Here is a 12531-nt window from a genome sequence, read left to right on the forward strand (position 1 = left end):
AAAGAATGCATGAAACATCCAGTATGCTGTTGAACACCATTAATTATCAGAGAAACTCACATCAAAACCACAATAGCCAATTCTCCCTCTCCAGGATGGCTAAAATAAAAATCAGAGCAGGCAATCACAAGGTTTGTCCCGTTTTGTTACAGCGAGTATAAACTAGTGGTTGCTTTGGAAGATGATTTGACAGTTACTGAGGGCGTCACAGACAGAGTTACCATAGGACTACAAATGAGCAGCTCCGGGAAGGTACACACCTGAGAAAAGTGAAAACTCTGTGGCTTGTGTCTTACTGGGGAGACGTGAGCAGACTCTACACACGCCAGACAGGGCTCCGACAACAGATCAAAGAAACACTTGCACCCAAGCTTAGCTCAATGAAGCACTGAGTCTTTTGGGGTTACTGACAATTGCAGATGCATGGATACTTGCAGGAGCAAGGTTGATGCACACTCAGATGCTTGTGTAATGATGTATGAAACCTCCCTGCAAAACCTACAGGCAGCTCAGCTGGCCAGAGTCCTCTTTCTCCATCATGTTACTGTTTATGACTCCCCCACTAGTTAGAAAAATCTTGTTAAATTTCAGGAACTTCCTGGGACTTGTGTCTTAAGGATCCTCCTTATAAAGGGATGTTTTCAAAGGAAACTGCTGCACAACACAGATACACACACACACACACACACACACACACACACACACACACACACACACACTGTGACTTTCCACGGCAATGTGATTCAGTGCTCCAAAGTGGAAATATGGAAACAATCCACATGCCATTAGGTGGTAAATGAAGGCAAGGGAATGTTGTGTAATCACACCAGAGGAAAGAGGGACCAGAGTGCATGAACCGACATGCATCCAAAAACAAGAGAGATGAGTATCAGGTGGGACAATTAGAGAAGACAGGAAAAGATTGAATCACACAGAAGGTGTGGCTTGGAAAGGTGAAGCCACAACACTCTGGAGGTAGGCAGATGAGTATCCTGTCTGAGAGGAGAATATTTGAACCAATGCTTTGGGAGCAGGGGACCCTAACATGAGGAATGTGGAGAAGTCACAGTTGGCAGACTTCACCAAGATAGCTCCTAACCCAAACCCGGAACAAAACGGTAGAGTTTTTCCAATGCTCTACCTCCTAAAGGTTGATATCCTCCAAAGATGGTGTCAGCGATGGGGACCAAAAATGCAAAACATGAGTCTGTGAGAATCATTTCATTCATTCCACAATATCCATCATCTTTCAGACCATAGGGACCTTCACGAAAGAAGGACCTTCACGGGTACTAGCCCGTGAGCCCGGCAGAATTTCTTTACATAGTTGTGAAAATCCCACCAAGAGCTCTTAGCTGTTCTGGTGGTTTGAATAGGACACGCAGACTCATGTGTCTGAAGGCTTGGCTCAAGGGGAGTGGCACTGTTAAGAGGTGTGGCCTTGTTGGAGTGAGTTTGTCACCACGGAGAGGCAGGCTTTGAAGTTTCCTATGCTCAAGCTAGGCCTAGTGTGGCAGCCTCGCGCTGCTGCCTGGAGATCAAGATGTAGAACTCTTAGCTCCTTCTCCAGCACCATGTCTGCCCACATCCCATGCTTCCTGCCATGAAATAATGTAAGCTAGGTAGTCCCATTTAAACGTTTTCCTTTATAAGAGTTGCCATGATCATGGTGTCTCTTCACAGCCATACAACTCTATGACAGCTGTCAACTTGACACAGCCTAGAGTCGCCTGAGAACGGAGTCTCAAAATGAGAAATGGCCCGCATTACATTGGCTGGTGGATATGTCTGTGGGAGAGCATTAATGAATGTGGGAGAGCCAAGCCCACTGTGGGCGGCACCATTCCCTGGGCAGATGGCTCTGAGCTGTATGAGAAAGCTAGTTGAGCATGGACCTGTGAGCAGTCCAGTAAGCAGCACTTCTGCGTGGTTTCTCCCTCAAGTTCTTGCTTGTGTCCCTCCCCAGCTTTCCTCAGTGATGGACTGTGACCTGAAGTGTTAAGATACAATAAACTCTGTCTCTTCCTCTACATTACTTTTGGTCGGGTTTTTAAATCACAGCAATGGAAATAAAACTAGAACACTACCCCTCCTTACCTGCCCACTCTGGTGCCAACATAGCCCGGACTGGTATCTGATTCTTGCTGGTTTTAGCATGGAGGGCCTCATGGTTTTCATGCCCTAACAGACCTCAGAACGGGACCTCTGACTCCAAGCAGCATTAAGCTCTGCTCTTTAAACATCTGGGTCACAGATATGCTCAGTTAATTAATGTTCTTAGCGCCGCTCATTTGCCTGCTGGATAATAGATTGATTCATAATTTCAATAAGCAGCTGTGTATATCTTTCCCCGGAACAAAAAGGCAGCCTGCTGTCATTCATCAATTTGCATTTGGGTGAATTGAAACACACTCGAGGCAGCGTTGTTGAGGGAGGAGAGGGGAGGGCTTCTGGGTTTCTTACCATTTTACCTCGAACAATTACTCTGATTTGGAACTAATTTGCGTATGGAGCACACATTCATGGCGCCTCTCTCAAGGACACTTAATAAGCTCACTATCTTCAAGGGGAGCAGGAAGGGCTCCCTTTGGGAGATCAGAGCCAAGGGTTTCTGAGTAGCTTTCACCAGGAGATGAGAAGCCCTCCAGAAAAATCTTATCGCAAGAGGAGTCACTCGTGTTTCTGAGCAGTCTCCTCGTGTAGTGGTTCCTTCGCTCACTGCTTGACAAGAACACCCCACAACAAAGCACAAGGAAGGAAGGGCTTGCTGGGGCCTCACAGCCTAAGGTACAGCCATGGTGGGAAAGGTTCCATGGCATAATGGTGGCTGGTGACACGATGAGGAAACAGAGAGAAATGAGAGCTAGCATTCAGCTCACTCTCCTTTTTAACGAGTCCAGAATCCCAGGCTGAGAATGGCGCCCCCCCCACACACACACACACATTCAGGGTGGGTCTTTTTACATCAGTTAACTCCCAGAAAAACCCTGACGGACACGCCCAGAAGTTTCTATCCTAGAAGATTCAAGACCCTGCCAACTTGGTGAATGAAAGTAGTCCTTGTATTCTGTTATTTTCTTGCTTGATTCCTAAGCAGAACTTCCCAGGCTCTCTGGAAGATCCAGGGATATTTTTCCAACAGTCTACAGTCCAACACCTCTTCTGTTTAGCTGCTGAGCTGCAGGAGTCTGACATCTCTGTACTGGTTAGGTGACAGGGAGCCAGCCCGATGTCTTTGTGCCTCAGTTTCTCCTATTGCCTGGGAGCCCGACCCCTCCATACAGGATCCTTTCGGGGGAACATTTCATAGCCAGATCATACGTGAGCCCGTGTCACCAAACCATTTAGCTGACCCATCCAATCATTAGCGATAATAAGTGTACATTTTGTTATGCATCACTATTACAGAGATGTTGTCCCCGTGATGGACTCCGTCTCGGGAAAGACGTCAAGCCATACCATCTCTGTATCAATTAGCGAGTACTGCATAACAGCAATAGGATCTATTACCACGGGGTTGTGAAATTACGTTATTTTATTCCTTATATACCAATTATAATATAAAGTATACCTTAAATATATAGCTAATGTAACTAGTTGCCCAGACAGTTCTATGATCTGGACCAGTACCATGGCTTAAATATAGGGAGTGTCCCCTGAAAAATGAGTGTATGTTGAAGGCTTCGAGCTCTAACCTAATCAACTGTTTGATCCATTGATGGATCCACGGGTCCATGACATCATGGGGGAGTGGTGTGAATTAGGATATCATCTTAGTTGGAGTTTCATGGCTGTGAAGGGACCCATGACCAAGGCAACTCTTATGAAGAACAGCATTTAGTTGGGCGCTGGCTTACAGTTTCAGAGGTTCAGTCCATTATCACCAGGTCAGGAAAAAATGGCGGCAGGCAGGCATATTTGGTGCTGGAGACAGAGTTGATAGTTCTACATCTTGATCTGAAGGTAGCAGAAGGAGTCTGTGTACCACATTGGGCATAGCTTGAGCTTTGAGATGGCAAAGCCCACCTCTGCAGGGATACACTTATTCCAACAAGTGTCCTAATATTACCACTCCCTATGGGCCAAGCATACAGACACTATGAGGGCCATTGCTATTCAAACCACCACAGCGGTGGTGGTGCTTCACAGGAAGGAGTAGGTCACTTGTGATTGCAAGGTCGTGTTCCCAGTCACCTCTCTGCTTCTTGGCTTTCCTGGCCATCATGAGGTAAGAGGCTTTGCCTAACTCCCATGCTGCCCTCCACACAGAGAACATGCCAGAAACAGCAAAGCCAAGTGCCCTGAACCAAAACCTGTGAAACCGTGAACCAAGTCAATCTCTCCTCACAGGTGATAGACAGCTGTCGGAGATGGCTTTGTCTGGACTCATTAGGCATCTTCTGTAAGTCCATGGCCTGGCTGAGCTACAGAGAGAGTTGTAGGGCAGCTTAGAGAGATCCTGCCTTCAAGTCAAAAGCTGAAGAGTGGTTGTGCTTGCTTCGCATGCACGAGGCCCTAGATTCAATCTCCAATACCAGGCAGGAAGGTGATAAGAGAAGGACAGAAGGGGGGAAGAATGGAAGGAAAGAAGGGGAAGGAAAGAGAAAGTAAGAAAAGTAGGAAGATGGGAAGGAGGAAGGAATGGAGAAAGTGATGGAGGACTAAGGAAGAGAGGTTAGGGGAAGGGAACAGGAGGGGAATAAAAAGGGGAGGAGAAGGGAGCTGTGATGTGGTGTATCTATGTCCATGTTCAGCTAGCCCAGTATCCCTCTAGAGCAGGCTGTCCTATGTGCTGGACTCGGAGGAGACAACTGTGGAACCAACAGAAAGCTGAGGTAGAGCCGGCACTTGAGCCACAGTGCCTTGTGGTCTTACCCTTTCCTCTCTCGTGCCACCCTCCCTCCTCTACAGCTCGCCCGCTACACCAAGGAAGGCTTCCTGCACTTGGGTGCTCTGGGGACCACCACTCTCCTCCCCGATACCCGCTGCCTGGTGGACAACTCCAAGAGCCGTTGTCAGCTCCTGGATTTGATAAGGTCAAGAGTAGCTTGTGCAAGCGCTGGAACTTCATCCAGGTGAGCTCTCCAGGGACGGGGCTGGGGGAGGAGCAAGTGCAGATGCTGCCAGATGGCCACAGGATGGTTGGTGTCCCCAAGACTCCCCACGCAGTGCCACTGGGGAGCCAGATCTGCCAGCCCTAGGCCAAGATCATGGACCCAATTCTAGGAGGACTGGAGGCACAGTCCGCCTGATTCCATCTCTAGTGTTGGGGATGCTTACGACAAGTCTTTAGGGTGGATTCCTGAACATTTCTAAGCACTCTCAGTCAGGATTGAGAAAATCGGATCTCAAATAAACCTAGGAATGTGTGTGTGTGTGTGTGTGTGTGTGTGTGTGTGTGTGTGTGTGTGTGTGTGTTCTCCTGTGTATGCAGGTACACATGTACATACGTGTGGAGGTCACGAACAAACCCTCAGGCACTACCTTGTTTGTTATTTGTTTTTTTTTAAGATTTTATTTTTATTGTCCCTTATGTGTGTGTGCACACGAGTGCAGTGCTCACAGAGGCCACAAGGGGGTTTCAGAGCCTCTGGAGTTGAAATTACAAACTGTAGGAGGTATGCAGTGGTCGGGCTGGGAACTGAACTTAGACCCTCTGGAAACCCAGCAAAGGCGTTTAACAGTTCAGCCATGTCTCTACCCCCTCCAGCTCCAACTTTGGTGGATTTGTTGTTGTTCTTTTTCATTTGTTTTTGAGACAGAGCTCTCACTGGCTTGGAACTTCCCAAGCAGGCTAGGCTGGCAAGCCAGTGAGCGCCAAGGGTGCTTCTGTCTGCACATTACCATCCCCAGCTTTTGTATTATCAGTGCTGGCAATCAAATACTCAGGTCTGCATGCTCACATGCCAAGCATGTGTACACACACACACACACACACACACACACACACACACACACACACACACACAGAGCAGTCAGAGGACAACAATTTGTGGGACTTAGTCCTTCTCTTCCATCACCTGGCTCCCAGCCGGAGATGGAGCTCATGACACCAGGCTTGGCGAACTATATCACCATCCTGCCCCCAGGCAACCTCTATTCTGCCCCAGTCATCACCACTTAAACTGGGTGGCCCCTTTGGGCCCTTCCAATGTGGGAGCAAGTGGGTGCGATTTGTTCCCCCCAAGAGAAGCCACAAATACAGGAGCTATGGTGAAGTTTCTCTGTCTGCCTCTCTCCTTGCTTCTTTCCTTTCTTTCCTCCCAGAATGGAGCCATCATGAATAAGGGCACAGGGCGCTGCCTAGAAGTGGAGAACCGGGGCCTGGCCGGCATCGACCTAATCCTTCGGAGCTGTACAGGACAGAGATGGACAATCAAGAATCCCATTAAGTAGATGGACAGAAGGAGGGCACATGGATCCCAGACCCATGGCGGGGCCTGGTCATCCTCAGAACCAGCCACACGGTGGAGAGACAGCAGGCACCCAGAGGATGCTCTGTGGACCTCTCAGGGCTCCTCCAGGGCAGCCCCGGACAAAGATGTTAAGTCCCCCTCAGGCGTTCTGCCTGTATACTTTGAAGATTTCCCCCTCACTCTTATCTGGGGACCAAGAGCTGCAACTTCTGGGTACTAAGGGGTGAGGCTGCTCATATCTCTCCACCGTATCATCTCCTACCCCAGCATCAGCAGCTGGGACTGGCAGGGTCCCTCTTCCTCTCCTCCTCCTCCTCTTCATCTTCTTCCTCTTCCTTCTCCTCCTCCCATTCTCTTTCTCCTCTCTCTCTTTTCCTCCCTCCCTTTTCCTCCTCTTCCTCCTCCTCCCATTCTCTCTCTCTTCTCTCTCTTCTCCTCCTTCCTTCCCTCTTCCTCCTCCCCTTCTCTCTCCCCCCTCTTGCTCCTCCTCCTCTTCCTCCCCCATTCTCTCTCTCTCTCCCCCCACCTCTCTTCTCTTCTCTTCCCCCCCATTCTTTGCTGCAGCTGCTTTGTGTAATTCACCCTGGACCTCCAAGACACGGGGGGACAATGATGGCTTTAGCCACATCCTAGCTCCTCCCTCTTGGAGAAGCAAGCAGTGAGACCCCCAAGGCTCCATTTCTCCTGAGGACACTTTGGCCCAGAGGCCTGTTTGTATCCCAAGGCAGCAGCCACTCAAGACCTTCCCAGTAAGGTGGCTTTGGGACAACGGTTCTGGACTCCTCTGGATTGTTCTTGAGGTTCCCTGTCCCAGTCACCTGGAGTCCTAAATACAAACAACATCAGCACTTGAGCCTGTGTCTGGAGGGAGCCGAAAGTCTGCTGAGCATGCTGGATGCTCTCAGCATCTGGCCGGGACAGCTCCGCCTGCCAAGGGTGAGGTGCTCTCTGGTTTTGTGGAGCAGCAAGGGTCTTCCGTGCAGGACATAAGGACTGAAGATGGGCACAGGGCCCTCTGCGACGCTTACTGCTCAGTTCATTTCACCCCATGCTTTGCTGACTGATGGGGGACAGAAGCGGCCATTTTCCTCTTTTAAGAGTGACTGCTTCTTTCCAATTGCCCTCTGGTTAGGGTGCACTTATAAATCAGAGTTAATATATGGATGCGTCTGCATGCACGGGGAAGCGAGAGAGTGCCTGCCTGAGTGATGCATGTGGCTGGGTGTGTGTTTGTGTGCTTGAGCGTGTGAGTGTGCTCAAGTAGTAGTCTTGGGCTTGTAGCTTCATTGCTCAGTGGATAGGGACAGGGATGCCTAGAAGAATGGGGGTGGGCATGTCCCTGGATCACGGGCCCAGGGGACATGGCTGGGTTTTATGTGCTAGGGTACCCTTTCTCTATCCCCTCCCCCAATCCCCTACTATCCTTGGCCATCTTCTGCCCAGAGCCAAACCCTGTAGGTGCCCAGTGTGGGATCCAGTATCTCATGTGGTGGTATCTTTATTGGTGATCATCTCCTTGCCCCACCCCACCCCCACCTTGTGAAATAAATATGTCAGCAATCCCACAATGCAAACTTCAGCCTCATCCGCTCTTTGGGTTTTGTATTGTTTGCTTTTGTTGCTGTTACTTTGCAGTTGGGGTTTAAATCGAACTCAAGTACTCTACCCCCCAAAAATCCATATCCCCAACAAATAAGCTTGACTCTTCCCATACCCAATGACAGTAGGAGAATTTCTGAGACACAGTGAAGCATTTTGGGGGTTTAAAGGCAGTCGAAGCTTGTTCTGTTTGGAGACAAAGCCTCAGTCTATAAAGACCAGGGATAGAAATGCCCTGACAAAAAAAGCAGGTTAGAGGAGGAGAGGGTTTACCTGGCCCATAATTCCAGGTTACGATCGATCATTTCAGGGAAGTCGAAGCAGGAATCTGAAGCATCTGGTTACGTTTATGTCCACAGTCAAAGTCAGAGAGAAATGAATGCATGTGTGTTTGCTTGTGTTCAACTTGGCTTCTCTGCTTTTATAAAGTCCAGGGTTTCCTGCCTAGGGAATGGTATTGCCCATAGTGGGTTGTGTCTTCCCAAATGGATTAATTTCACTAAGACCTCTCAGACCTTCCCAGTATAGACAATTCCTATTGAGACTCTCTTTCTGGGTGATTCTAGATTGAGTCAAGTTGACAATTAAAGTTAATCATCATTGCCACCATGCCTGTGTGGATTTGGTCTTCTTAAAGGTAAAAAAAATAAATAAATAAACATACAAATAAATTCTCACAGATTAGGGCAAACCCTACTTACTCTTACACACAACATCTATTTAAGCCTGCGCAGAACTTGGTATTTGACACTAGTTCACCCTCTCCCTTGCTGACCTCAGGTTAAGAAGGCCAAGTTATTCAGAAAGCACCATCTTAGTTGACACACACACACACACACACACACACACACACATTTGAGAACTGGGCTATGACATCACACTCATGGAAAACATGTATCTTCAGCTGTCACATTAAGTACTAGAGTCTGAGAACTTCAGGTTCATGGAGCAATGGAGACAGGGAGGAGAGAGTTGGCAGGCCAGAGAACATGCGTTGGGCTCTTGTATAAACCAACTCCTGAGGCTGCATCCACGTGGGGGTACAATGGTGACTGTCACGGGACTTCAATACCACAAGGCAGTAGGGCAGGATGGCTGGCTGGTTGGCTTGCAACGTGGTGGTAAGTGTTGGGTTTGGTCTCTTGTGGGGCTAATTCCTCATGTGTATCAGTACCCAGACTTTAAATCTGAGTACAGGTCATTGATCCAAGGGCTCTGGAGCTGGGCTAGCCACTCCTGTAAGCATTCATGTCAATAATTTTCTCCCAAAGTCTGGGGAAGAGCAGCCAGGTCGTCCTATGGTTCTATCTGGTGACATGGGTTGAAAGTGATTGGAGGCCAAAGAAGAAGAGAGGAACTGGTGAAGCCAGAGAGAGGGGACAGAAGAGAAAGGATGACGTGGTTTGAGTGTGAAAAGTCCCCAGAAGGCTCATGTGGTTGAACACTTAGTCCCTAGGTAGCAAAAAGTGGTGAACCTTACTGGAGGATATGAGTCACCGAGGAGTGGGCTTTGAAGGCCTTTGTTTTTACTGGGGTACATGTGTGCATGCCCACATTTGTGTGCACATGTATACATGTAACTCAGAACATGTGGAGGTCATATTTGGTGTTAGTCCTTACCCTTCCACCATGTTTGAGGCAAAGCCTCTTGCTGTTCGTCACTGTTTATGCCAGGATACCTGGCCCAAGACCTTCTGGGAACTCTCCTGCCTCTGCCTCCCATCTCACTGTAGAAGCACTGGGATTACAGATGAGTGCCACCACAGTCAGCTTTACAGGGGTTTGAGGGATCCTGTGCAGCAAGTGCTTAACTGACTCAGCTATCTTCCCTAAGACTCCTATGGTGCAAGACATCCCAGCAACTCTCTACTTCTTAACTACAGATACAATGTACCCAGGCAGCTCACAACCCTGGCACCATAATGGACTCTATGCCTTCTCAAACCATGAGTGGACATTGGTTTTTTGTTTGTTTGTTTGTTTTTTGTTTTTTAAATCAGGTGTTCTGTTACAGCAAGAAGTAAATTTGGTAACACAGATCCCTGGGGAAACCTTTGTTACCAAGTCCTTCAGGGTGTTGGGATGTCCCAAGAGTGCCATCTTGCTCAGTAATAGCAAAGCAGCAAGCTTCACGCAACTCAAAGAAAGCTTGTGATCTTTCACCAAAGACTGGTATATGGCATAGTTTAACAAGGGCTGTATCATTTTCTCACTCTCATGATCACTTTGGCCTCAGAGGTGGGTATGGCTGAGGGTGCTGGACTATGGTAGTCCAGTTCACTGCCCCCCTTCTTCCTCATATTCTCCCCCACACACTCCTGTCTATGATCCTTTCTAGATCTTCTGTCCATTTGATCTCTTAATCTCACAAAAAGTATATCTGGCAAATGTCCAAACTATCAAAGCTTGTGTCTTTGAAACTATGCATTGTGTCTCAAGTGTTTTCATGATAACCGCACTAAACTCTGGGGTCTAGAAAAGTATCAACAAGAAGGTGGGCATGGTGAAGCATGTCTGTGATCCCAGCCTTCAGGAGGCTGAGGCAGGAGGTAAGCTGTGAGTTTGAGGCCAGTTATTTGGTTGGCACCAGGCCATCTGGGACTGTATGGTGAGACCCAGTCTCAAAAGCCAGAAAGGAGAAACGGTGAAAGGAAGGAGAAAAGGGAGGGAACCAAAGCAAAAAGGAAGGGAGGAAGGGAAGGAGAAGTGATAAGAGAGAGAAGAAAGGAGAAGGGAGAAGAGAGGAAAAGGAAAAAGGAGAAGGAAGGAAGGGGAGGGGGAAGAGGTAGGGAAGGGACAGACATAGACAAAGCAGAGGCAGCAGTGTGGGAACTGGAGGCCATCTTGCCATCTCTACTGGGGTTGCTCTACTCATCTTGTTCACCTAATGCATTTCTCGCTAGTATTGGAAAACATCCCCATTTTACAAAATGAGCCCCACAAGGCCAGGCCACTCTGCTGGGACCAAGAAAGCATAGACTGCGCCCAGTTTATGAACCAAGCTCCTTCCCTGCACCTTTCCAGACCACTTCTAAGGGACAGATAATGACAGCTGGAGGGGCGGGGACAGATTAATGACAGCTGGAGGGGCGGGGCCAGATTAATGACAGCTGCAGGGGCGGGGCCAGATTAATGACAGCTGCAGGGGCGGAGCTGTTGGAGCCTGCCGAGGTGGCCAGGTGGTGGTTTGCTCGAAGCCCGCTCGCTGCCAGCCTCCTGTTCTGATCGATCAGGGCCTCAGATCCCTTCCTGCTGGCTCTTCCTTTCCTTCGAGTCCTCGGCTACAAAATCTACCGTTTTCATCGATCACATAACTTTTCTAGATCTAAGTTAGGGGCCCGACAGGAGATTTTTCACACTGGAAAACCACTTCAGTGCCAGCTGACAAGTGTATTTAATCACTTCTCCTGTGGGGGTGCTCTGCGCAATTCCTTTCAGAGATTAAAGCCAGGCTGTGGTGGTGCACACCTTTATTCCCAGCACTTGGGAGGCAAAGCAGGTGGATCTCTGAGTTCGAGGACAGCCTGGTCTACAGAGTAAGTTCCAGGGCTAAGCCAGGGCTACACAGAGAAACCCCATCTTGAAGAAAAAGGAATTAAAGATATATACAACATGCACACACACACACACACACACAGAGAGAGACAGACAGACAGAGACAGAGACACAGAGACAGAGAGGGAGGGAAGGGGGAGAAAGGGAGGAGGAGGAAGAGGAAGGAGAAGGAGGAGAAGGAGGAGGAGAAGGAGAAAAGGAGGAGGCGGAGAAGAGGGGAGGGGGAGGGGGAGGGAGAGAGGAGGGAGAGAAGAGGGGGAGAGGAGGGGGAGAGAAGGGGGAGGAGTAGGGGGAAGAGGAGGAGAAAAAGAAGAAGAAACGTAATTTAACAGAATGTTTAAGAGGCTGGAGAGAGAGCGGAGAGGTTGCTCAGTGGTTAAGAATACTTCCTGCTCTTACACATGATCCAGTTTCAGTTCCCAGTACTCATGCCTCAGTTCACACTGGTAACTCTAGTTCCAGGGAATCTGATGTCATCCTCAGCCTCTGTGGCTGCTGTGATTCGTCTACCTCTGTCTCCGGAGAGATGGGTTTAAAAGGGCATTCATCATCATGCTCAGGACTGCCTGGAGTTTTAGTTTAAAAGCCTAGGGTCTAAAGGGATGGCTCGGTGGTTAAGGGAGCTTGCCGCTCTGGCACAGGGCCTGAGTTCGGTTCCCAGCACCCACACACCAACGCGTACACGCACCACCTGTACACATACACACACACACATATTCGTCTACGCTCAAACGTGAAGAGAGCAAGGAGAGCGGGTAGGAAGGGTAAAAATCATATTCAAATGTATTCAGAATCTGCAAGTTGTGATAAATAAACTAATTTCATGATCTCTGCCCATTTTTTAACTTATATTTGAGGAGTTGGAGAGATGGTTCAGTGGTTGTCGCTCTTCCAGAACTCTTCCAGAGTTCAGTTCCCAAACCACACCAATCAATGATCAGTTCACAACTACCAGCTCAAT

At 48.7% G+C, this 12531-nt stretch overlaps 1 protein-coding gene across 1 annotated transcript in view; it reads left to right on the top strand.

The window, feature by feature from the left end:
- The window catches only part of Galnt17 (polypeptide N-acetylgalactosaminyltransferase 17), a 447965-nt gene extending 441183 nt beyond the window's left edge, over positions 1-6782 (top strand). The window contains 3 exon segments of the mRNA XM_032886477.1: positions 4912-5026; positions 5029-5075; positions 6268-6782. Of these exon segments, the coding sequence (XP_032742368.1) occupies positions 4912-5026; positions 5029-5075; positions 6268-6396 (291 nt within the window). The 3' untranslated portion in view covers positions 6397-6782.
- Positions 6783-12531: the final 5749 nt, after the last annotated feature.

Source organism: Rattus rattus, chromosome 16 (assembly GCF_011064425.1).
Source record: "Rattus rattus isolate New Zealand chromosome 16, Rrattus_CSIRO_v1, whole genome shotgun sequence".
Classification (NCBI taxonomy): domain Eukaryota; kingdom Metazoa; phylum Chordata; class Mammalia; order Rodentia; family Muridae; genus Rattus; species Rattus rattus.